At 47.2% G+C, this 25,460-nt stretch overlaps 1 protein-coding gene across 6 annotated transcripts in view; it reads right to left on the reverse strand.

The window, feature by feature from the left end:
- Positions 1-25,460, reverse strand: part of VANGL1 (VANGL planar cell polarity protein 1) — a 56,496-nt gene that overhangs the window by 27,736 nt on the left and 3,300 nt on the right. For 5 of the 6 annotated variants that reach the window (XM_082369385.1, XM_082369388.1, XM_082369389.1 and 2 more), the window contains 3 exons: positions 19,322-19,528; positions 10,974-11,106; positions 6,627-7,234 (listed from right to left, as the gene is read on the reverse strand). In XM_082369385.1, coding sequence (XP_082225511.1) covers positions 6,627-7,234; positions 10,974-11,106; positions 19,322-19,392 — 812 coding nt within the window. In that variant the 5' untranslated portion in view covers positions 19,393-19,528. Of the gene's footprint in view, positions 1-6,626; positions 7,235-10,973; positions 11,107-15,747; positions 15,823-19,321; positions 19,529-25,460 lie in introns of those variants that run through there. The other variant, XM_082369390.1, reaches the window with a different exon arrangement.

Consider the following 25,460-nt stretch of genomic DNA (forward strand, 5'->3'; position numbering starts at 1 on the left):
GTCATTCTTCTCTTTTCTTGAAGGATAATGCATGTTCATAGCATTCCCTCATTCCACCCCACTTTCTGTTTCCTTTAGTCCCAGCTGACAGTGCTTCTACTGGTATAATCCCATCTTTATTCCTGGCTTCTGCTGAGATGGCTGAGTCCATCCCTGATTCACAGCCATATACTAATCTCCTTATCAAATGGCTGTCAGCCACCCCCTTGGTGTTCTCTTTAGTATATGCGTCATCATTTTTTTGCAATGTGGATAGGCCAAGAATTTTCCAAATCTTCAAGTTCTGGTTACCGTTTGCTTCAGTTCATCTCTTTCCTCCCATTTTACTATAAGCAATAAGGAGGATCCAAGCTGTACCTTCAATGCCTTGCTTAGAAATCTCCTCCGCTAAATATCCAATCTCATTGCTTCTAAGTTCTACCTCCCACAAAAACACTAAAACATGAACATAATCCCGCCAAGTTCTTTGCCATTTTATTACAAAGATCACCTTTTCTCCATCATCCAATAACATGTTCCTTGTTTCCTCATTTCTAGCTATGAATCTTTCAAGGAACACATTCAGTCTGTATTAGTTCCTTTTCAACACAATGCTACAATCATACATGATCATAAATTTCCACTGTTTGAAAAGCAATCCAAGAATCATTTCTTCTAAAGCATGGGTGGTTCTGTGATCAGTAACCAGAACTTTGATTAAATGGTCCACGGTCAGTGCCAATTCGTAAGATACTTTTAGTCTCAATGAATGAAGCATTGAGTTAAAAAACCTGCTGGGTGAATTAGGTACAATGGAGCTTCGGCAATATGAATATCTTACAGAATGGGTCACTGTGAATAGACAAGTTTCCCAGAGGACTGAGACGAGAGTTAAATCTGCTTTTGTGGTTTCTGTCCTTGCTGATGACTACCAGCGATCACCCTCCATTGATGTTCATGTACCTCCTTATAGCAGCTCTTTCCCTGACTTGAAATAGGTTACTTCTGGATTCTTGGAGATCTCAAAGTCAATAATTAAATTTTTGAGAACTATAAGAATACGCAGGCTCTGAGAATGAGGGTCTGAGGTTGTTGTGGGAGCCTGCCACACAGTGAACCCCAATGAACCAACGCTTCCAATATCCCCCACCTGGTGCAGTCTTTGCCCCTTAAATCGGGGCTGGGGCTCTGACTTGCTCTAAGAAGAGGATGCAGTACAAGTAGTACTGGGCGAGTTCCAGGCCTAAGCCTTATATATAAGCCTGAGAGCTTCTGCTTGTGTGTTCTTAGGAGCCCTGAGAAGTTGTCTAGCTACACTAATGAAGACACTACTCCCCCAGAGGGAAGGCCCTCTGGGGAAGGAGAGAACCACAGAATACCCTGGACGAGAAAGCAGCAAAATCCCAGTGGACTCACCACATGACTGCAATTACACAGGGACCACTGGCCAGAGCAGCCAAAGAACCTCCCAGCTGAGCCCAGCCCACAGAACTATGAGAGAAGATAATAATGTTGCCCTAACTACTAAGTTTTGGGGTGGTTTTAACAGCCATAGATAAAAGAGGTCTTCTTTGGCAGGGGTCCCCAACCCCCAGGCCACGGACCGGTAGCGGTCCTCGGCCTGTTAGGAACCGGGCCACACAGCAGGAGGTGAGCAGCGGACCAGCGAGCAAAGCTTCATCTGTCGCTCCCCATCACTCCTATTACCGCCTGACCCGCCCCCCACCCCGCTCATATCCGTGGAAAAATTGTCTTCCATGAAACCGGTCGCTGGTGCCAAAAAGGTTGGGGACTGCTATTCTTCAGGACATGTGACAAACAGAAAGTTAAAAATGTTTGACCAGGGGACTTCCCTGGTGGCACAGTGGTTAAGAATCCGCCTGCCAATGCAGGGGACACAGGTTCGAGCCCTGGTCCAGGAAGATCCCAAATGCCACAGAGCAACTCAGCCCGTGCGCCACAACTACTGAGCCTGCGCTCTAGAGTCCGCGAGCCACAACTACTGAGTCTGCGTGCCACAACTACTGAAGCCTGTGTGCCTAGAGCCCGTGCTCCACAAGAGAAGCCACTGTAATGGGAAGCCCCTGTACCACAACAAAGAGTAGCTCCCGCTCACCGCAACTAGAGAAAGCCCACGCGCAGCAATGAAGACCCAACGCAGCCAAAAATAAATTAAAAAAAAAAAAAGAAAAAAAAAGTTTGACCAGACAAAGGCTCAAACCTACTTACTACTGTGGTTATAAGGCAGAGGCTTTGTTTGCTGAGCGACTGAATAAAAGAACCAATGGAGCTAAGGAATGACCGTAGAGTGGGAGCCAGCCATCTCTGACAATCCTCTTCACACCCTCCTTTCCAGCCCTGAAGCTATGATTTAAATGAGATAGAATAAGGTGTACAAAAATATCTAGCACCCAGCCTGGTTCATGGTAAGCACTCAAAAAATGCTTACAAGTCCATTCATGCGTTCTTAAAGCGGTGACGTGAACATGAACACATCTGTTCAGGGGCACCACGGTGAAACGGTTAAGATCATTCTGGAACCAGCCTGGGCTCAGATCCTGGCTCCCACAATTACAAACTGTGTGGCCATAGACAACCTACATAACTCCTCCAAGCCTCAGTTTCCTCACCTGAAAATGAGGGTAACAGTGCCTACCTCACAGGATTGCTGTGACGATTCAATGAGTTACATGTTAAGAGCTTAGAAGGTACCTGGCACATGTTAAGGTCTATGTTAGTGTTAACTAGTAAGGTTTCCATTGTTGTTGCTTTGTTCTGCATCTTGGATTCAGTCAGTCAATTACACTGGCTGCTATGCTCCAATATTTACAGGATTTACCTTTAAAGATTTCAAAACTGAGAAATCATTAATGAGGATCATTAAAAGTCATTTTAAGTCTCTTTTTTCTTCTGGGTTTCTCCCCAGATACAGTCAGATCAAAACCTAGTGTTTGCGCTCTTGCTCTAAGCAGGAATCGCACCAGCTCCTAGGGCACAGTGATAATCGTCCCTGCTCTGAGGCCATGAGGGCCAGGACCACAGGGCATCATCCCCAGGGCCTGACACACAGTAGATGCTCAATAAATATTTATTACAGTCTGCAGAAGCATTTTTCTTTATTGCTGATTAATTAAAATATACACATTTAAAAAAAAAAAAAAAACAACCTAGTGTTTGGTGAAATCCTGGAAAAGTCAGCAACTCATTGCGAGAACTTGGCCAAGAAAAGTGACACGTGAGGTATGTGTGGAGAACTACGAACCCAATGTGCCAAGACCCCAGGATGCTGCGGAGAACACGGGGACAGAGTGTGAGGCACAGGAAGGCGCTGGTTCCTTGCGGTCTCAAGCAGGTCCCTGAACCTATGGCTCGGGGCCCTCGATTGTAAAGGGGCGACACCACTACAGCACCTGCCCCCACCCCTGACAGCAGCGAGGAGGGGAAAGGGAGACATCCCGAAGAGCCCTGGTAATCCCTACGGCACTGGGCAAAGGTTAGGATGTATCTTAATCTACTTTGGGGTCTCACTTTGTACAACTGGAACCTTTTACATTTCTGAAAGTTTTCAAATAAGCCCAGACCCCCGTTCCTGCCAACAAGCAGGGCCCCTGCAAGTACCTTTTATGAGAGCTAAGGAGAAGCATATTTTAAGACACTAAAGAATAGACATTTTTCTGACTATTCTCAAAAATAGCTCAGTTGACCTTATAAAAATCACCTTTGAAAACCAAACAACAAAAGAACTCGCCATCGCTCTGCATCCCAGCCCAGTAGGTCGCTGCTCCGGGGAGGGCCTTACATAACAGGAGAGTAGACTGGCCTGATTCCGGGCAGGTCTGGAGATGACCTGCTATTCTGATCCCCGGGACTTGCTTTGTGTCTATTCCGATTCCCCCTTCCCTCCTGTTTCGACACTTTACAAAAGGGCTTAGAAGTTCTATTTCTGGCCCAGTGACTCTTCCAGCCACCGATGGGTTTAGACCAGATTTAGCCCAAGGCTCAGCGGGTGACAGGCCCACGGGGGCCAGCAGGGAGAGACGGATGCCGAGCCCGCCCCAGATCTCGCAGCCTGGCTGTCGCATGGGTGGCCGGCCCCGCCCGAGGGTTCTGGGAGTAAAGACACCTCTCCTTCCCTGGCCATCTTTCCACCCCACAGCCAGGGTCTCCATGTGAGGGGCAAGAGGGGCCTTATGAAGGCAGGAGAGGAGGAAAACAAATGGCCCTGCAGAGGGGCCGGAAGGAAGATACGGGGCCACCCCCGGGCCGCCTTCCGTCTCCCTGGGGAGCTGGGGTGAGTGGCTTCAGGGATAGCAGGTAAGGACTAGGCAGCTGTTTGGTCATGGTGAGGACAACCCCGAGGGGTCCGCGGCAAGCCCTGGGCCGCACGGCACCGTGGGCCCTGCGTCTCCTGCCCAGGTTTACCCCTGGCTGGCGCAGCCATGTGGTGAGGAACCGGGACCACCCACAATTTTCTGCACACACCGTGGCACACTGCCCTGGGGCTGTTTTGTGTGTCCCCTCCCCGCCTCCACCCTGATCCAGCACGCAGAGCAAGCAGTCCTAGAGGGAGGAGGGACATGGGAGCCCACGGAGGGAGTCAGCCCCACTGCCTGGACTACCTAAAGTGGGAAGACTCCCTTCCCCTTTCCCCCTCCGCAGGTGGGATTCACACAACTAGGGCTGAGCCAATGCACAAAACCACAGCAGGCCTCACAACGGGCCAGGGTATTAGCTACTTACATTTACAGAGTCCCAAATGTCACTCATCTCTCTGTGACCAGAGCTGGATTTCTCTCCACCCTCCTGACCTTTAGCAAAACCTGTCCAGTCCTGAGATCGATGTGTGGCCGGGCTTTATCTCTGTCACTGCCTGAAGTCCCCCCCTGCTCCGTCCTCCTGTGTTCCCGTCACCCATTCCAAGACCTGTGTCTGCAACTGTGCACTGCACAGTGTGGCACTGGTCCCCCCTCCAAGGAATTCCAGGATAGAGCTTTGGAGGCAGGCACCCTGTGTCTCTGGAGCCCCCCAGGTCCGGGCTCTGTAGGCAGCAGACGTTTAATACAAGTCTGCTGGTCATTCTCCGATGTAAAATATGGGGAAAGAAAGCTGCCTGAGATGAATAAGCAGCAGAGACTTACTTGCCTTCAGAGCCCCTCTGGCATCTGCAAAGGACTCAATACACCTGATTTCGCTGCGTAGAGCCTGGGAATCAGACACCGATTCCCTCCAAGGATTGGTCAAAGTGGCACAGGCCTGAAACCACCCCGTCCTCAGGCGGTACATCTGAGCCAGAGGAATGAAAGAAGATTCGTGCCAACACCGAGATAGTTTGGCAGGATCACGGACTCCAAACCGGGGTTGGGCCACCTCCCCGGGGCCCCAGCCAAAAATATGACAAAGCCCATTGTTCTGATCTCCACTAAGGTGCCCTTGCCATCTTGGCTGCTTTGCAGTATCACAGCAGTAATAGCTACAACCAACAAAGTGCTTACCATACGCCAAGCAGGTTACACACGTCGACACACATGTTGATGCAGAGGAGGGAGGAGAGCCCTAGGAGAGGACAATGTCACACATCCCAGGTCATTCTCTCATCCGGTAACCATCTGAGTGCCAACCATGTGCTATGCTCTAGGCCAGGCACTGAGGATGCAAAGAAGAGTAAGACACAGCACCTGTCCTCAGGGAGCCCACAGTTTGTGGAAGAAAACATAGAAAAATAGGCCAATGACGCCACGTTGAGAGATGCCATAATGGGGGCATTAACTTAGGTCTGGCTTCATGGCATCTGGTGGATCCTAAACAAAGCTAGTCATGTTCTTTTGTATAAATTACTTAAATTCCCTAAACCCCCATCTCCTCATCTGTAATATAGGGATTAATAGTACCCACACCAAGGAGTTCTGTGAAGACAATCTATACAAAGTGCTTATCTCAGGGTAAATAAAAACAAAATAAAATAAATAATGATGATCACTCTTGTAGTTAACGACAAAATAATTAGATTTTATGCACAGATTTAAAATATGACATCTTAATGTATTTCTAACTTCTTCTCACGCGCATACATTTTTAAAACACTCAACTCTTCCAAATTTGTACTTGATTCTTTACTGGAGGATCACTAAGGTGACCATATAATTTATTGCCCAAACCAGGACACTTGTGAGAGTGAGGAGAAAAGGAATGATTAATAATTCCACTGGGACAATGGGGTAAACCAGATGTACCATTATGAACAAAATGGAACCGCTGATTACTCTATCGTTCACAGGCCAATTTCCGGAGCAAGGTCAGCAGCCATCACTAAGGCTTCCTTTCTCCATCATTTTTAAGAGCTGCCAACAACTTTGGAAATAGGCCCAACAAAACTCCAAGCTGGAAGAGAGCCAGTACCTGTGCCACACCATCTAGAAATCAGGAAAGTCAATGCACATGAACAACCCCACCTCCACCCTGCCATACACACAGACACACACACGCAGACACACACACACACACACACACATCTCCTCCCAAAACCTGAAAAAAAGAGTCAGAGCCCGGTCCTGGCTCTTGGCACCTGCCGTCACCCCTCACTTGTTGAAGACTAGCCGTCTTCTAGCAAGACATCAGTGGTCCTTCCGCCCCTAGACGATCCCCCTCACCTGAGGTGTCCAAAGCTGTAGAAGCGGGACTCGCCATCAGTGGAGCGGACCACCTGCAGCGTGAACATGGGCTGCAGCTGTCTGAGCTCCAGCAGGACAACGGCCAGGTAGTGGATGAAGAGGAGGGCGTCCACGAGGGAGACGGCGTATTGCACGATGCCCTGGTAATTTCGGTCCCGAGAGTCCAAAATGCGGACCCCGTAAAAAAGCCAATAGGAAACCACGAAGAGAAAGATGAGGACCAACAAGAGGGCACGGAACACGAAGATCCGCGGCACGTCAGCTCTCTGCTTACGGAAGAACAGCGCCCAGGTCCCAATGAGCAGGATGAGGAGCTTGAATGCCATGGAGATGAAGAGTCCCTCGCAGATGGTGCCGCAAGGCTCCAGCTCCTCCCGCCACAGGATGGGGGGCAGCAGGATGAAGGCGATGGGGGTGAGGAAGACCAGGAGTCCGAGCACCGTGGCGACGGTGAGGCCCAGGTAGCGCCTGCAGTCCAGCCCCACGCTGTCCTCCATGTCCTTGCTGATGCGGGCGATGTCCTCCTGCGAGATGCTGTGCTCCGACGTGCCCGTGATGGCCGTGGTGGTCTCCCCCCAGTTGTCATCCTGACAGGGAGAGGACAGTGAGGGTGAAGAGCCACATGGCAGGTCACGTGTAAAAGCCACAAAGCCCGCGGAGGCACGGGGGACAGGGAGGGCCCACCTCCTTCAACCAACCCACATGCGTGGGCTTCCTGGGAAATGGAGGCTTAGCTCTTTAAATAGAGGAAACTTTTTAACTTTAACAATTTTCATTGAAATTTTTCAAAATGTACTATATATTTACCTTTTCAAACAGAGAAAACATAATTTGACCTGTTTGTGTGTTTGGGTGATTCGTGACTACAACAGTGATTATCACCCACTGTGTTGGCATCCCTGAGAGGCTCGGGGACAGACGATCCTGCTGTTAGACTAACGTGTGCGAGCTCACCTACCGCCTAAGGAGAGAACCCTGTGCATTTCCTTCTTGATTCATGGCTGGGCGATAAAGGCTTACTTTAAAGCCCAACCCCTGAGTGGGGAGTATTACTATGCCCTCCAGGAGCTCTGAGGGGGGAAGATCGTGCACAGGAGGGAAACTTACATGGCTACATACAAATGAAAAGCCACCTGTAGTTGGTACACACATCTTTTAAAACTCCATGATGTTTTCAATAAGTATCAAGCACTCTGACAACATTTCTCATTGAACAAGCTAAGCAGATGCAAGTATCTCTGGCCAGGACAGCTCAAAAATTCCTCCCTAAACACATGTTCTCAGGGCAAACTAAACATCCAGAGCATAAAAATACTGAGATTACTAAAATGTGTGCCTTTTACTTTCTTGCTTTCACTGTCTCGCTTTCTCTTGCTTTTTAAAGTCTGAGGTAGTTTGGAGTGATTGTCTCTTCATTTAACATGATCCAGTTGCCAGGGTTTTAAACAATTTCGCTACTTCTCTAGCAACTACGACGTCGTTCCAAAGCAACAACAGAGCAAGAAGACAATGAAAAGCCACATTGGGTCCAAAGAGGTTTTTGCCTCAGAAATTTGTGTATATGATTTAACTTGGAAAAAACAGTCAGCCATGGTGGTAAGTTGGGTGCAATTAATGCGTAAGATACCAATTTAGAAAAATCTAAGTTAACAGCTGAATCAGCAAGATAGAGATCTCACAGCCAAACAATAACCTCAAATCTAGTAACAATCAAAAAAATTATGATTCATGAAATGTATAAGTTATGGCAAGAAATAGTGGTGGCGGCAGGGAAGGTCTGGATCTGCGAACAATAGTTCTTCAACTTGGAAAGTTACAAGTATCAAGTACTATGAGGGAAGTTACTAGTTAAGATAACAGCCAGAAGCAACCGCTACTCTCTCACTGCTGGTGGAAGTTTAAAATGGTACAATCACTCTTGAAAACTGGTCTGGTAGTTTCATATAAATGTAGATTTACACTTAACCGTATGGCCCAGCAATTCTACTCCCAGATTTTTACCCCAAATAAATGAAAACATATGTCCACAAAAAGATGTGAACCAGAATGTTCTTAACATCTTTATTTTCATGCCAAAAACGATGCAACCCAAATGTCTATCCACCATGAGAATGGATAACAAATTGTGGTATATTCATACACTAGAACACTACTCAGCAAAAATAAAAAAGAATGAATTGCTGAAACACAGCAAAACATGGATGAATCTCAAAGTTATCATGCCGAGTGAAAAAAGTCCAAAAAAAAAGAATATGATTCCAATTATATTAAATTCTAAAACAGGCAAAACTAATCTACAGTGATAGAAATCAAAGCAGGGCTTGCCTTAGAGGGGTTTGGGGGCAGGGGTTGACTGGGAAAGCATAAGAGAACTTTCAAGAGTGAAAGAAATATATCTCAATAGGAGTGTGGGTTATATGGGTTTATTCAGCTATTACAACTTTTCAAACTGTACACTTAAGATCTGTTTATTTCTCTGTGTGAATTTACTTCAATTTTGAAAAAGAAAAAAACACAAGCACAAGAAGAAACAGCCACACATTCAAAGATGGACAACTTGCTTTAACATAAGGTGAGTTTACAGATTAGTAAAGTTACTTTGTAACACTCTTAGTGAAGGCAAATATTGGATTCCATGTTTTGTATTGGGCCTAATATTCAGTTGATGACCGGTGTTGAAATAATGATCACTAGTATTGTGGTCATTTTGTTATGTAGCTGATTTAGCTACTCACCCTTTTTCCTGCCAAAGAGTTGCTAACTAAATCCCCTGTCCATTTTAAGAATATGTGCACATCTGTGCCTAAAAAATGAAGATGTCCAAGAATCTTCCCAAGACTGAGGTTCTTAGAAGAGAAAGGATCTTAGATCTTCTATCTCAATCCCCTGGATTTTCAATGAAGAGACTGAGGTCCACAAAGGTTGTGAATGCCCAAAGTCAAGTCACATAGCTGCTGAGAAGTACAGCCTCCAAAGGCCCATTTCAATGCTTTTCCCTGGTGTAAACACCAACAGCTTCCTAATGTAGCTTCCTAGTGAGCTACAAGATGTAGAGAAGATGACAGACGAAATGCCTTCACAGTGGGCCACCAGCACCTCTGAATTCACATCCAGGAGGAAACTGACCCCTGCAGCACTTAAGGGTGGTCCAGTCTTAGGATTGGCCCCATCCATCCAACCATTCCTCTGGCCCTCTGGCTCTCCATCCCTATGACTGTCCCAGAGCCAAGGCAGGCTGTGCAATAGTAAGGACTAAAGACATTTACTTACCACTGAACAAACCCCACATTCAACCACAACTGCAGCTTTGGCTTCTAAGAGCATCTTGCATGCTCTGAAGAATTCCAATTTCAGTCCATATATCTGCTTATAAATGCACATCTGTCTGTACCCATAGGTACACACAGATACATGCTTATCTATATCTTTACAGCTGTGTGGGCACACATCAGTTTATTTGGGGCCAAGGCTAGACATGCATATACTTCAAGGGGCTGTGCAAACATGTTTCTGAGTATAGCTCAGACGTTTATTCAAATCAAGTAGACTGTGAGACAGTTGGGACCCAGAGAGAAGAACGCACACAATGTTTTAAAAAAATTTATAAATAGTCCATATTTTAAAATTGGATGATTTCACATAAAATCCTAACTTCCAGCTTTTCTTAAATATTGCAAGACCCAGGAACACTGAATTCCTGCATTCCTGCTGTTTCCTTGACAGAGGAAATGCATTCTCCAGGTGCCAGATTCCATCACTCCATGCCACAGCCATGACACTGACATGCCACACAGATTGCTATTTATTCCCAAGCTAGCCTGATATATTTTTGCCTCTTCTGTGTAACCCAGGGTCTATTTCACTCACCTATGTTTCCCTAGCAGGCATCTAAGTGTACAGCTCCAGGTTTAGTGAGGCTTCGTCTGGGCTGTCTTAACCTCTCAGCTCTTCTTCCTAACGTGACTTAGGGTCTCTGGAGAGCGAGTTTCCTTCTCTCTTACACTGCTCTACTTTGGAGTGAGTCTCAGCCTGCGGCCTGCAACTTTCCCTTCTCTGCTCTGTCGTCAGCCTTGCTGGCTTCTTTTCAACACCATTTAAAGCAGGCCAACCAATCACACTTCAGAAGAATCCTCAAGCTAGCCAATGGTAGGTCAGGCTGTCCTTAGACCAACAAGAAACCACAGGATATAGATAAACTAATTAACATGCTAGAAAAATAAAGATAAAAACCCAAGAGAACCTATTACAACAAGACTTAGGAAAACATTTACAGAAAAGAGGCTTGATCAAGTGCCAGCGTACTTACAGACTGCCTTTGATCCTTACCTGAGCTTCTTCCGTCCGAGTAGAATCATTTGCCAACAGGGGCTCTCCGGTGGGAGCTTGAATGGTGACAGATTTTTCTGACCCTCTGCCATCTTTATTCCGGGGTGATTTGTGCCTCTCTCTATTTCTTTCCCTGAAAAAAAATAATGAAAGATAATCAGCTAGCACATTTATGCCATGTTAATTAACCCTCGTCAAAACGTTATAGGACTTCCTTGGTGGTGCAGTGGTTAAGAATCTACCCACCAACGCAGGGGACACTGGTTCAAGCCCTGGTCCGGGAAGATCTCACATACCGCTGAGCAACTAAGCCCGTGCACCACAACTACTGAGACTGCGTGCCACAACTACTGAAGCCCGCACACCTAGAGCCCGTGCTCTGCAACAAGAGAAGCCACCGCAATGAAAAGCCTGAGCACTGCAACAAAGTGTAGCCCTGCTCGCTGCAACTAGAGAAAGCCCATGAGCAGCAACAAAGACCCAACGCAGCCAAAAATAAGTTAACTAATTAAATTAAAAAAATATATTGTTAAAAAAAAAACATGTTATAAATTTCATTTTGAATTTAACTTCTACACACACACACACAGTGCCAACACCCACCCATCCCACCCCCCGGCAAAGAGTAAGCTGATTTTTTTTTTTTTTTGAGTCTGCACTTTATTTATTTTTTTTATTTTCGGCTGCGTTGTGTCTCCGTTGCTGCGTGCGGGCTTTCTCTAGTTGCAGCGAGCAGGGGCTACTCTTCGTTGCGGTGCACGGGCTTCTCATTGCGGTGGCTTCTCTTGTTGCGGAGCACGGGCCCTAGGCGCATGGGCTTCAGTAGTTGTGGCACGTGGGCTCGGTAGTTTTGGCTCTCGGGCTCTAGAGCAAAGGCTCAGTAGTTGTGGTGCACGGGCTTAGTTGCTCCGCGGCATGTGGGGTCTTCCTGGACCAGGGCTCGAACCCATGTTCCCTGCACTGGCAGGCGGATTCTTAACCACTGCACCACGAGGGAAGTCCGAGTAAGCTGATGTTTACTCCCTACTTACTATTTTCTTTCTGCCACTCCAAGACCCAAAAAAAGACTATCACTTCTTCTCTATCAACAGTGATCATATTTTTTCAAAGCCTAATACTGTGAACTTTAGAATTTCTGTAGGTAAGGCACATTTTATTGTAAAATTACTGACTTGATTTGATTATAATTTGCTGAAACTTATTTTCTAGGACTTTTTTTTATTGGGACAACACAGCAAAATACTTAAGCTTGGTCTGTCCAAAAAAATCTGGGACACACTGTCACCCTACACCTTTGGACTAGAAGAGAAGAAAGGAAACCCTAAACCAATACAGAGAATCAGTTACTTCTCATTCCTACAAATTCAAAACTGAAAGTCATTCCCATAGATTCTAGATGAACTTAAAGCACCCACAGAAACAGGCAAAATCTAGAGCAAATGACCCCAAGAGGTACACACACGGTTGTGTGTGTGTGTGTGTGTGTGTTTTCAGGCCCCCTAAGGAAAGCAGGCTGTTGCATCATTTTACCCCAGATGAACTTCCTAGGTGGTCTTCCAGGGTGACTATGAGCGCACCCTGCTGTGGGTCAATGCTGAAATTAGGAAAGGAATCAACCACTGTGCAAAGCCCAGGGGTCATGACCTGGGCATTACCCACGTATGGAGACTGGCACCCCTACCCCCAACTGTGAAGAGTCAACCCAGGAGCCCCACCAAAGGAGCCCCTCAGTGGCCAAGAATAAGTTCCCTCAAACTCCGACCCACAGGCCGCCCTGACATCAGTCCTCCTTCCTTCACCCATGCACCCTCCTCCCCAAGGTCTCCCAGGCAGGACAGAAGCATTGCACACACACACAATACAGAGACAGACGGTCAGATTTTGGTTCTGCCCCCACCTGATGTGTGAGCTTGCACAAGTTACTGAACCTGCCAATTAAAGAATGTCGCTCACCAGTGGCTCTAAAAGGATGAAGTCACTAGCCACTGCAGTTGCTGACCTTCGACACACCCTGAAAGGAGTTCAGGGCAGAGATCAGGAATGAGGCAGTCTGTGCTCTGGGAAAACTGGCAGAACAGCCCTTCAGACAGTTAGACATTTTCAGGAGAAAATTTTATGAACCCAATTTCTTGCTTCTTCTCATACCTAGAAAAGCACTAAAATCATTAATGGAGACATCTGCTCCTCGTGACTAGCAGCAACCTTCTACCAAGATGTGTGCTTGCTTGCATGTATCCCTTTTGTCAAGTCATATATATGCTGACCTCCCCCACTACCTCTTCGGAGCAGTTCCTCAGAGCCAGCTGAGAGGCTGTCTCCCAGGCTTTAGTCCTCAGGAAGCCCCAAATAAAAGTGACCTCACAGCTCTGAAAAACCTCAGTTTCATCATCTATGCAATGGGGATAATGATCTCACCACACAGACACAGGGATGTGAAATAATACACTGTAGCTATTATTACTGCTATTACTATCTGCACATGGCAAAGAATGGTGACTTGACTTGGTGAAGCAGAGTATGTGTTCCTTGGAGATAGATGAAAAAGCAGCTTTTAACACACAATCAAATCCCCTCCCCCTGCACCGCATCCCTCCTATTAACCTACTACTTAGCCAACAAAGCCACATGCAGACTTTCTGTGGTCAAACTTCTGCTTTATCAGTATCTCCCTAGGATAAACCCTGGTTAATTCCTTCAAAGGGCAAGGAGGCTTCAGTTGTCCCAGAGACGCTTTCAGTGATACCACCTCTAATCCCTGTAGTGTAATTTATCACTACAATCTATTGCTAAATTAGAGTCCAGAAATAGATGTGTTCTGGTCAACTCTGGTGTTTTATTTTAACTGGGCAACTAAGGAAACAGCTAAGAGATTTTGTTTGTTTATCCAGGGGTGTGTCTCACTGCCAATCACTCCACTGCCCATCCCAGTTTAAAGAGCACTTTACCAAGTGCTTTCGTATATTAATCTTGTTCAATCCTAACAATAACCCTATGTGGTATTACTGTCTGCGTTTTATAAATGAGGAAACGGAGGCTCACAGAGGCTAAGTGACTCCCCAAAGTCATAGTAAGTGGCAGAGCAGGATGTGAAACCGCTGCCTCGATTCAGACCCGCTATGCTGCACTGATTTGAGGAGCAACTAGAAGATTCTGTAGCGTAAGTATTCCTTACGCTCATTCTCACACCCTGAACTTGAGGAACTTACCAGAGCTATGGAATCTGCCTTTGAAGCCACTGCTAGAAGTCATGACTGGACCATGACCTTGGAGAACACAAAGCAGTGCACCCAACACTCTGGGCTGCCAAAGACAACCACTTCAAAAGGACTCACTGTGGGAAACAATAAGCAATTTGGGAAAGATTTCCCATGTGTCTGATCAGTCTTAGAATGAGCTGTTTAGACTAAGTCTGGAATCACTGTTCCCCAGGACCCCACCTTGGCCCGGCCAGACCGAGGCACTCCTCCTCTTACTCTGTTTCCACTTTCCCCAAGTGCTCTCACATCTATCACTGTCCTGCCATCTGCCAAGTCACTTGCTCCCCTAACCCATCAATCTCTTCACTAGTCCCATGGGTCAAACTCTGTGACAGCACAAATTCCACTGGAAATCAAAATTCTTTCACTGAGTGCCAATTCCTGCAGGCTGAACACTACCAGGGCCAGAAGCGGGTAGGGAACCACCCAGGGCTGGAAACAACCTCTCAGGGGCCAGCCATTCCTCGACCCGACCCCAACTGGCCCAGCCTGGCCCTTAAAGGGCCCAACAGTTCCCAGAGGAGAAGCGATCTCTACAGTTCCCCTGGTAACATCAGAGGTAAACCAGATAAGAGGATATTACCTGACAACCCCAGGAAGGTTTCTCATCCTCCAAGCCCAAAACCCTAAACCAGTGCTTCTCAAACTTTTATGTGCAGACAAGCCACCTGGGGTGCAGATTAAGTACAGATTCATTGGCCCCATCCCCAGAGAAATAGTCCGGAGCAGAGAGACAACAGGAATCTGCCCTTTCCATCAGCACCCCAGGTGATTAGGAGGCAGGTGGTCCAGGAAACTTTGCCCAAGGCTCTCCCACACAAATGCTCCTGGGGGACGAGGTTGCTGGAGCGACTACTCAGAAATTCCCGTTTGTAAAATGCCCTGTATACAGCGGGGGCTCAATAATGGGAGCTGTGAGTGCAGCGCTCAGCTATACAATGTTGCAATGTACAGTGTGGCTTCTATACTAAAACAGCATTAAGTGGAGGAGGCTGGGGGCAGGACTCAGGATAGTGCATCAGGCCCAGAGCCAAGAGCCTTCCATACACTGTCAAGTGAGGGGCCGATGGAAAGCTCACCCTATCAACTCAATGTGGGCTGCGTGTTGTGCTGGTCCTGGTCAAGGGAGAAAGACCTGTTGCACAGCTTTTATAAAAATCACTGGTCCTGAAGTACTGCTCTGAATTACTGTCTGAGCCCGGACTACATAGAGAAGTCCAACAAAAAGGCTGCCTTCCAAGTGCTTTCCGGCATGCAGAGCTATGAGCCCAGAATGGCTGCTGCTTCACTGCAGCGGTACCCAAACGTTCATCCCCAGAGCTCCAACTGCCGTGATGCCAAGGACGTGCCAAGTACCCTCCAGAGAGGGCCCGCCAGTGGTGAAGACCATCATCAGTCCACGGTGCCTAAGAGAAATAGGAGACAGGGAGTAGGCTACCAAACCACTGAAAGGATTTTTCAAACACATGTGCACTTGGTGTTTTTCCAACTCCACCCGAGTTGTCTGGGTCACCTACGCGTCTTTGCTGGGCAGGTGTGTCAGCCACAGCAATCCTTGTATCTTTATCTCTGAGCCGGTCTCCATGCATCATCTGCCCGTATAAGTAAAGATAAGTCAGGGGTGGGGGGCAAGCAATAACATGCTGGAGGCCTGGGCATGCGTCTGTACCTGCACGTGTGTGAGTGTGTAAATGCTTGTATTCAGGCGATTCTAGAGCTGAGCCCTGGAGGTGCTGCTGTAAAGCCCGTCTCACTCCGACCAGAATCCCCGTCGATTCCTAGACCGTTCCCACTTACAGTCGGCATTTCCTGGGAAGATGATTTTGCCCTCTTTCTGTTGTTTGTCTATTTCTATTTGGGGAAAGTCAGCCCCACCGGTTACTCTTCCCTTTCCTTCTCTACCACCATCCACGACCTGTCCTTTCTCGCCACCAGCTGCCACTGCCGGGGTCTGGCTGCTTCCTCTCGGCACTGCCTCGGGTGCGAGGGCTGGGCACAGCACAAACTGACTTGGAAGCGGCCTCGGAACAAAAGCACAGATCCCCCTACCGCTCAGGCAGCCTCTTTTGGACAATGCATTTTAGTACATTAGTCACGTGGCTTACCCTCCACTCCCTTTTTTCCCTATCAGTTACTCCTGCCGCTCTCCACCCAGCACAGCCCAGGGAGGAAAGCAGGGCTTCCAAAGGAGGACTAAATGGGGCCTTAAACCTGAGGGTCCCTACCAACCTCATAACTTCAGGCAAATAAAGCTGTCTCTCCGCGTCTCAAATGTATCACCTGTTGAACGGGGGTCCCACCTCTCACCGTTCTGGGACTGCTGTGAGGATGGGGGATAATGACCAAGGGTCCTAACAGGCACTCTCAAACTGGTCATGAACGGTACTGGCAGCCGCTGTATTGAACTCGGGGAACTGGTGCTCCAAAACCCAAAGGTTAGGCGAGGTAGGCTGGAGTCTATGCCGTTTTTCCAGCAAGTTAACTGGATACCCTCTGGAGATGGCAGGTATCACAAAAGCAGACCACTAACCTCTTTGTTAGAAAAGAGTCACTTGTCATCTGCTTAGAACCTAGCCAGTCCTCCAAAAGATGATCTCGGTGTCATCAAGCATATCAAGTTTGCCGCCCTTCATTATTCCCCTCTGACAGTTCTACTAAGATTCCCAAAGAGCAAGCTCCCTCTCCTTTCCTACTCTGCCATTCAAATTCCCAACAAATCCCTGAGCAAAGCAGCCCTCACAGGGACACTCCTGGGTGACAGAGACCCTCTGCTGGGTCCAGGGCACGCCTGTGGAAGGCTACTACTACTCCCCAATACCACCCTGACAAAGGACTCCTGGCACCTACTCTCTATGGATTACAACCTCTGCCCCACTGTCACTATGCCCTACAGGGCTGCCTGTCAGGGAATCCATCTCAGAGGCTGTTGCTTTTCTAAAGATGCCAGGAAGTTCACCTATAAATCTCGAATCTCTCACCCCGAGCTCTTCTGAGTAGGCATTCAGCAACACCCTTGATTAAATTATTAAAGGTCTCAGCTTGTATTATCATTTGCCAAGTACTTTCCGCAGGGGTCCAAGAAGGCCCTCAGAGCTCTGCATGCTGTTTTCATTGAAAGTTATAGTCTCCTAAAGTTACCACAAGAGCACTGCAGTATCAATTTCTGGGGGCCCCAAGGGGCCTGAGGAAACAGCAGCACAGAGCAATGACAGTCGGGACACGAGTCTAGATAAAGGAGGCCAGAGACGGTTCCTCCTCTGAACACTGCAAGGCGTCCCTCTCTACTCATCCCCAAGCACCAAGAGAACCCCGAATTCCCACTCCACTCATCACAGTGCAGGACGGGGAAGCTTGGCACACTGACAAGGGAATTGCTTTTTCCAGTTAAGTTCAAAGATTGGACATTTTTACACAGCTGTTTCTAGTATTTTAGAACAAATCTGATATGTTTACCCACTGATTGAAATTTGTGATTAAATGTTTCTCACCAGAGGGTTCCTGACTTTCTCAGGATCTGGGCTCTGGCATGTTACTTAAGGCCTCACTCAGCAGCCCTCCTTGCTGTTTCCCATGCTGACTAGAAAGCCTTGCCTGGGCTCCAGCACAAGCTCATTTACCTCTTTTCCCCGGATTGTTATGATTATAAGAGCAATACATGAAATTTAGAAAATAAGGAAAGTTAAACACACACACACACACAACTATAATCCCAATAGTTGCACACCTAGAGACAGGCATGGTCAATCTGTTACCATTCAATGTAATCATAAGAATATATAACCATTATATGTACAGTTTCGAATCTTGTTTTTTAATAACATGGCATCATATATATTTTCTTATGTCATTAAATAACCTTTGAAAGTCCTTCTTTTACACTCATTCTATTTCTACTTTTAATCACAAAATATACACTTGTAAAAGACTGAACAAGTGCAGAAAGATAAAGCATAAATGAAAGTTCCTATCAGTCACCATCCTGTGTGGACCCCTCCCCTGTGGATGACCGCCCTGGGCAGCTCGGACACTATCCTTCCAGACCGCTTTCTGCGTGTGTACATCCGTACATGCTCACAAACGAATAAATCCAGTAGATATCCATATCTTACTGCTGTTTTACGAAACAAAATCCTGCTCTGCATTCAGCTGCTTGTATGGGGAACTGCTCAGTCAGGGAAACACCACTATAATCACCATTCCCAGCCATCGCAGGGCTGTGACCCCAGGTGGGCCTTTGAATGTGGTGCTGAAATGCCAAGGCCATTGATGGCATTAATACAGCCACTGGTTAGTGACCTACTATGGGCTGTGTTAAATGCTTCACAAGCATAATCTCATGTAACCCTCTCAACAGCCCTGCTATACCCATTTTACAGATGAGGGCTCTAAGTAAGAGGTAGCACTGCAATTTTATCAACTGCACTCTTCACCAGTACAGTACCACCTCTTCATTCATTCATTTCCTCGTTTCTCTCCTCACCATTCTGCAGGTCTGTAATACTGCGGGTCTTATGAGCACCAGTGCAGACCTGTTCGTTCCTCACAGAGGAGGGGAAATTTGGCCCCATCACCGAGGTCGGAGTTTTCAAAACCCAGGCCTGCTCACTTGGGAAGACTAGTCAGAGAGAAATAAATAAGGCACCAGGCCAATCCCGCCACTTCAGTGGATAAGCCTCAGGCACATGCATAAGGGACAATGAGTCAGCAGCTTCGGGTGAGAAGCAACAAATTAACACTTTTTTTTTTTTGAACTTTCACTTACATTCTTGGTAAAGCTTTGAGAGAACTGTCATCTGTGAAAAGTACTTAGAAATGAAAAACATTTCCACTGAAGGGAGAAACTTTAATTTACAATCAATTGTGAGAAATTAAAAGTCATCAACTGCAATGGTGGCTATAAAATGTGAACTGGTGGTGTAGCTCCTCCCAATGCCTGTTAAATGCCCTTAAAGCTCAGCTTCTCACGCACCAGTGGACAGAACCTCCGGCGACAGCTGCCCTGCAGTGGGACTGTTGGAAAGCGAGCAGGCAGCCTGAGCAACCTGCAAGTTTCCCCCAAAGGAAAAGTGGAACAAGCAGTAGCTTACATACCCTTGTCTGTGAGATTTTTTCGAATGACTAGAATAGTAAGAATATCCAGAATACGTGGATTCGGTATCCATAGCAATGGAGAGCTTGCTCTTGCTGAAGGAGCAGGTACTGTTTCTCCTTAGAGGTAGAGAATCTCACCTACTGCACTCCTCCTCAGACCTCAAAGGGCCTGGGAATCAAGGACTTACTCTTCGGCAGGAACGAATTCTGGGAAAACAGGAAAAAAAAAAGATATCAACCTTCAAAGCCAAACCCAAGGGGCCAGAAGATCAGTGACAGTAGTAACCTCCTCTCTGGGGTCTCTGTGATGGAACAAGTGAGCAAGGGTGAGGCTCCTGAGTGCTAAATGCGAGCAGCCAGCTTGCCCAGGTGTCTGGGAGGGAGACAGGTGGGTGCCGGGCAAGCCCAACCCCCACCCCGCGGCAGCGGGAAACCGGAGGTGGGAGAGACCTGGCCCTTGGCCATCTCCCAGACACAGCCCGGCCTTCCTGGCATTCCAGCCCTAGACACCGTGCCCAGCTCCCACTGCCAGTGTGCTGGTTACAAAACAATACCCAGGGAAGCAGCTTTTAAGGGATTTGCTCAGAGTTTCCAAAAGCCACTGGGGGGGGGGAAAAAAAAAAAAGGTTCTCAATCTCTTTAATCCAGGAATCCAAAGTCCTGAGAATTTATCTCAGGGAACTAATCTCTTTTTTTAAAAGAAAAACTATGATTAGCACATTGTCTAAAATAGAGAAAAGCGAGAAACACTCTCAACGCCCCCCAAACAGAGGACTAGGTCAGGGAAACATGATTCATTCACCCAAAGAAACATCATAGAGCTGTTTAAAATGATAATTATGAAGAACAGAAATTTGTATGATATAGTGATAAATTTAAAAAGCAGGCTGCATACAGCTTTGCAGATAGACACTGAAATCTACATTCCAGGTACAATCACATAAGATCACTTATGTAAGGACAAGGATGACAGAACATCAGAAAACGAAAGCAGGTGATTTATTAGCTGCAGGTTCCTGGGTCTTTTCCCACATTTTCATTAGATATTGCTATGCAATAAAAATAAATTGGAAACGTTTCCAAGTACATTCCTGAGCCCCATATGCTAAACCTTTACCTCCAGAGAAAGGAGTTCTGCACCCCTCACCCCAGAGCTGGTCTCCACCCCACAGGGCTCCTCCTTCCAGCGCCCCTGGAAGCTGACACTGCAAACAGAGCCAGTGAGATCAGTGTGAAGAAAAAACAAAGAAGTTGCAAATGCCATACCTCTACCCCCACTGGGAAGAGGCCAAGGCTTCTGAGCAATGACCTGCCAGTCTGGAGGGAATCACCCACAAGCCACCACTGGCCAACACAGTCCGAGCCTCAGTACCACCTAGGTTGTGTTTGCCCTTGTCATTCATTCCCTAGGGTCTGTCACCTAGGGCTAGCCTCCCTTATCCTGATGTCCTGACTCATTATTTCATGTCTGCTCTCCTGCATGAGCCCAAGGTGAGCAGTGGGGAGACCCGGGGTCTAGCCAGGGCTCCTCACTGTCAAGTACAACGTGGGATAAGTCATCTGCCTTCTTGAGCCTCGGTTTCCTCATCTGTCAAATGGGGATAAACCCACCAGCCATGGACTTCACAGGGTTGATCTGGAGATATAAGCTGATACAGTATCGGGAGCTGGGTTCCAATCCCAGGCTTTACTCACCTGTTAGCTACACGACCTCAGTCAAATTATTAAATCTGTCTGAACCCACATCTGTAAAAGGTGAATAAAAGGGCTCATGCGAGAAACAAACAAGCTACAACTGTGACCACTCCCAGCACCGGCTCCGATACGCTGGATAAGGGACATTTGGGGTTATCAGGACTCCCGTGACCAGTCCCCAACCTAGAGGCTCTCCTTGTCTCTCTCAGTAAGAGAAAGGCATAGAAAGGAGCAAGGCAGAGCGGGTGCCCATGCTCACCTTCCCACCTGAGGCTCACCTGTGGCCAGATAGCGCTGGACTTGCATCCCAGTGCAGTCCAGGGCTTGCTAACTAGCTGTGTCCCCCCTCGGAGCCTCAGGTCTCCTCATCCGTAAAATGGAAATAAGGCAGCCTATTTTGTGGGGTGACTGTAAAGGATCAAATGTGGAAAAAAAACCCCATTGTGGGCACTTTAAAAACATGTTAGTTTTGCTCTTGGACCTTCCTCCACTTTTCTAGAAGACTTTAAGAGGCGGCTCATCTTTTTTTTCTCCCTACTCTTCCTCCCAGCATGTTCACTAGCAATTTCAATGAGCTTTCAGCACCTTAGACTCTCACTGCCTTTCTGCTCTGGGCTATGCTGCTTGTTCTTCTCCATACCTGGCAGACACCAGCCTCAGGAGGTGAGCCAAGATCTCCAGACCTGCCCTGAATGAGCCTCCTTCCCCAAAGGCCCTTCACCCCAGCTCTCTGCTGACCTGCAGGTTCCAACACCCGGCTGCCTGGCCCAGAAACCTGACTGCTGTCTTCTACATCCAGAATTGACCATCCACAACGTCTACACTTTTTTCTGCCCTCCAACCCATTAACTCTCGATTCTCTTTTCCATCCCAGCTTCTAACTATTTCTGGCTAAATGCTGCTGGGGTGTCTCAGAGGCAGGTGGCCCAGGCCCCGAAGACCTGGGCTTATCCTATTCACGCTCCCCGGCCGTGACACCGTGGGGCAGACACTTACCCCTCTGAGCTTATCTCCCCACCCTCCCACCCCCCTGACCACCCCGGTAAAATGAGGCCATTTAAAATGATCTCTTACTAGGGTTGCTGTTAAGCATTAAAGGAAGCTCCCAAAATAAAGCTTCTGGCACATGCTAATGCAAATTTCATTCCCCTACTGCAAGAGGACGTCATCCTTCGTCCTCATTAAAACCTCTGGCCATCCGTTAAGGCAACTCCAGGCATGTCCCTCAAAGGAAACCATGGGTTCCCAAGTGCTCTTTGGGGGAAAGCTTTACCTCCACTCTACCAGCTGCCCTTGTCTGGTTTCTCTCTCACAATTCCTGCCTATACTTATCAAAGGGGTGGTTTGCAAATGCTGCCATTTCCTCCCTCTTGTCACCCCAATCCTCCATCTTCGACACTCCATTGAAACAGCTCTAAGTTGGCCAGAGATTGCCAGGAGCCAAATCCAAAGGTCCCATCCTTGTCCTCCTTCCCCCCAGACTTTCTTAACCCATGTGTTCATTCATCCGCCTCCACGTTTAGTGGGGCTACGAGAGACCTGCTAGGCGATGTTAGGTTACAGCAATGACAACGGCACACAGCACACGGCTGCCCTCGCGGAGCTCCCTGCTGCCTCTCCTCGGATTTGATGGTGATTATGCTACTACTCCTCCAACAGTCCTTCCCCTCTCCCCCATCAAGTTATCTTTTAAGACTCAAAACTCACCCATTATTCTCCTCCGTCCATGGATTTACTCTAGGATAAGCTCCATGGAGACAGGAGCTACTGTTTACCTACCCCAGGATACACTGAACAGAAGAGGTACCCAACAAATACTTACTGAAAGGATAAATCCCCAACGCACATTTCCTACTCAGATGCCTCTTGCTCTGCTTGGAATTATCATCACCCCCGCGATGCTCTCCGGTGCCCCGGACTGTTCTTTTCAATTTCCTCCACTGGCGCCATACAAACATCCTCCCGACCCTATAGAGCCAATCCAGCACCATTTTCACAACTCTCTCCCCCCTTCGTCCCACACATTCTACTGTCACTAAGTGCCCTCTGTCCCCTGGGATCCACCCCTCACTCTCCCAGTTCTCAGGCCACCCACTTCCTCCAGGCTCCACGGACACAGGGCTAAACTATTACAAAGCCTGCAGGTTTCCTTGCAGAATCCAGTCTCTCTAGAGAGTTCGGGTCCCTTCTGCGTCACACTGTCTCTATCAGAGCTATCGATTCTTGTCCAAGATCTCAGTGAAGATTAAGAAGCAGCAACCAGAGGCAGACGGACAAAATCCAGAGCGAACTCATCTCAAAAGCCAATGGAAGAGTTTCGACATAGTTAACAGAAAAACACATCCTGAAGCTTATCATTGCAGCGGTACATTTACAAGATAGTTCCCTTGTATGCACAAGAAATTAGCAGAACTCAGATAAGGTCAGAGGGAGGCCTTATCAGGAAGATAATAAAGTAATGAAAAGGAATCAGGTTCTCTGGGTAATAAACTGATAGGCTGCTGCACTGGCTTGAATAGGATAGGGTCATATAAAGGTGTAAACGTGGATCCTGGAATCTGGAACTATCTGTCTATCACACTGACCCCTGACATGACCCAGACTGTGCCTGGCTCTGGCTGGGCAGCTGTCAGAGTGATCTTTCAAATCACAATGTGAACGTCACTTCCCTGCTTAAAACCCCTCCACGGTGTTCCGCTGCGCTTCAAATAAAACTCAAAATCCTTCACTTGGTCTGCCAGGCCCTGCCCCCCTCTCCAGCTGGGCTTTCCTTCTCTACCCGAGGTTCTCTAAGGCACCCGGCTCTCTGCAGCCTCAGTATATCTGCTCTACTCACTCTTCACCCACCTCATTTTGCCCAATTCCTACTCATCCCTCTCAGATGAAATACAGCTTCTTTCAAGGGCCTTTCTGGTCCTCCGGCCTCGCCTGGCCCTTTCCCAGCTCCCTGTACTTCTTGATATCCCAATTTCCAATTACGCAGGGACTGGCTCCTGTAGAGACAGTAAGCTCCACAAGGGCAGGGGTCTCTTTCATTACTCTCTCTCCAGCTCCTGGAGCACAACAGGCTCTCTGTAAATGTGTGCTGAATGAAGGAAGGGTTTAGGTGGCAGATCTTGGGACGTGGAGCCCATAGGTTCACTGCGGAAGAAACCTTAGAGGTCGTCTATTTTAAATCCTCAGTTTTACAACCGAAGAAAAAGATGCAGAGGTTACATTCCACGGTATCCGAACCACCAAGAGTTGAGCTGCTCTGCTGCTTGCACAAGTCTTACTCAGCGGCAAAGGTTATATGCCAGACACAGTAAGAACTGGCATCAGTCTCTGCCTCCCCCTGTCTTCCTGTCATTTATCCCTTCCGGGCTGCAAGCAAACACCAGGATAGGGCTAGAGCTTGTCAAATCACATCTCATGAAGGTCAGAAGGCAGTGCTGAGACAGGTGCAAGAGCACTTTTGACTAAGTGGCAGCATCTTAAATCTGGAATTCCCCGGCAAAAATGTCAGAAAATCTCCTTCACCCCTCCTTTATTAAAAGCAAAGTGGGGATCAGTGGCCTCGAAGAGAATCTGCCCCTAAAGTCACATTCACTCACATAAAATATACCTGACTCCTACTTAAAAGGAAAACACAGTGTTCGGAAAATCATATGAGGGAAATAATATGTTATGGTAATGAGAGTGGTAAACATAAGCTAACCTTCTCAGAAAAGGAAGTTATAAAAATGTCAACAGCTCTGCCTAGAGCTATTAAGTGAACTTGGGTTGGAGGGTAGAAAGTTACCTTTCAAGGGGTACAGAGACACATGCTGAATTTAAATAGCCATTCTGCTCCTTCTGCAGTAGATATATTTCCAAGGGAAGCAACTGTGTTTACATATACTGTGCACATCACTTCGAATATTTGATTTTTATCATATATATAATTCTAAAGGGTTTACACCATTTATTATTTTTATTGTTTTCAAGCTAACATGTTTCTCAAGGTACCCATTTTTAATTACGTGGCACTCAAGGGTAAAAGGATAATTCAGATAATTTTGTTTAGTCAACTTTTCTTCTACAGGGGACAAGTAATGAGCACAGGTTTTGAAGTCAGATTGTCACTGTTCAAATCCTGGCTCTGCTACTTATCAGCTGTGTGACCTCAGATTAAGTACTTAACCTTTCTGTGCCTGTTTCCCTAATTATAACAACAGAATTATATTTTACTTACCTTATAGGCTCAAGGTGGGTTAAATGAGATCATTCATAATCATTCAGACTAATGCCTAGAACACAGTAAGCACTCACAACTGGTAAGCATTATTACTACTTAGTAAAGTTAAATTCCTTCCATTGGAAAGAATACCTTTGTAAGGCACATGACTTATGTATCATTTTCATTAAACTTATGTACTGTTTTTGGTCCATGTGCATCTACCTTTAATGAATCCCATTAGCTAGA

Source organism: Balaenoptera borealis (genome assembly GCF_965194805.1).
Source record: "Balaenoptera borealis genome assembly, chromosome: 1".
In the NCBI taxonomy this organism is placed as follows: domain Eukaryota; kingdom Metazoa; phylum Chordata; class Mammalia; order Artiodactyla; family Balaenopteridae; genus Balaenoptera; species Balaenoptera borealis.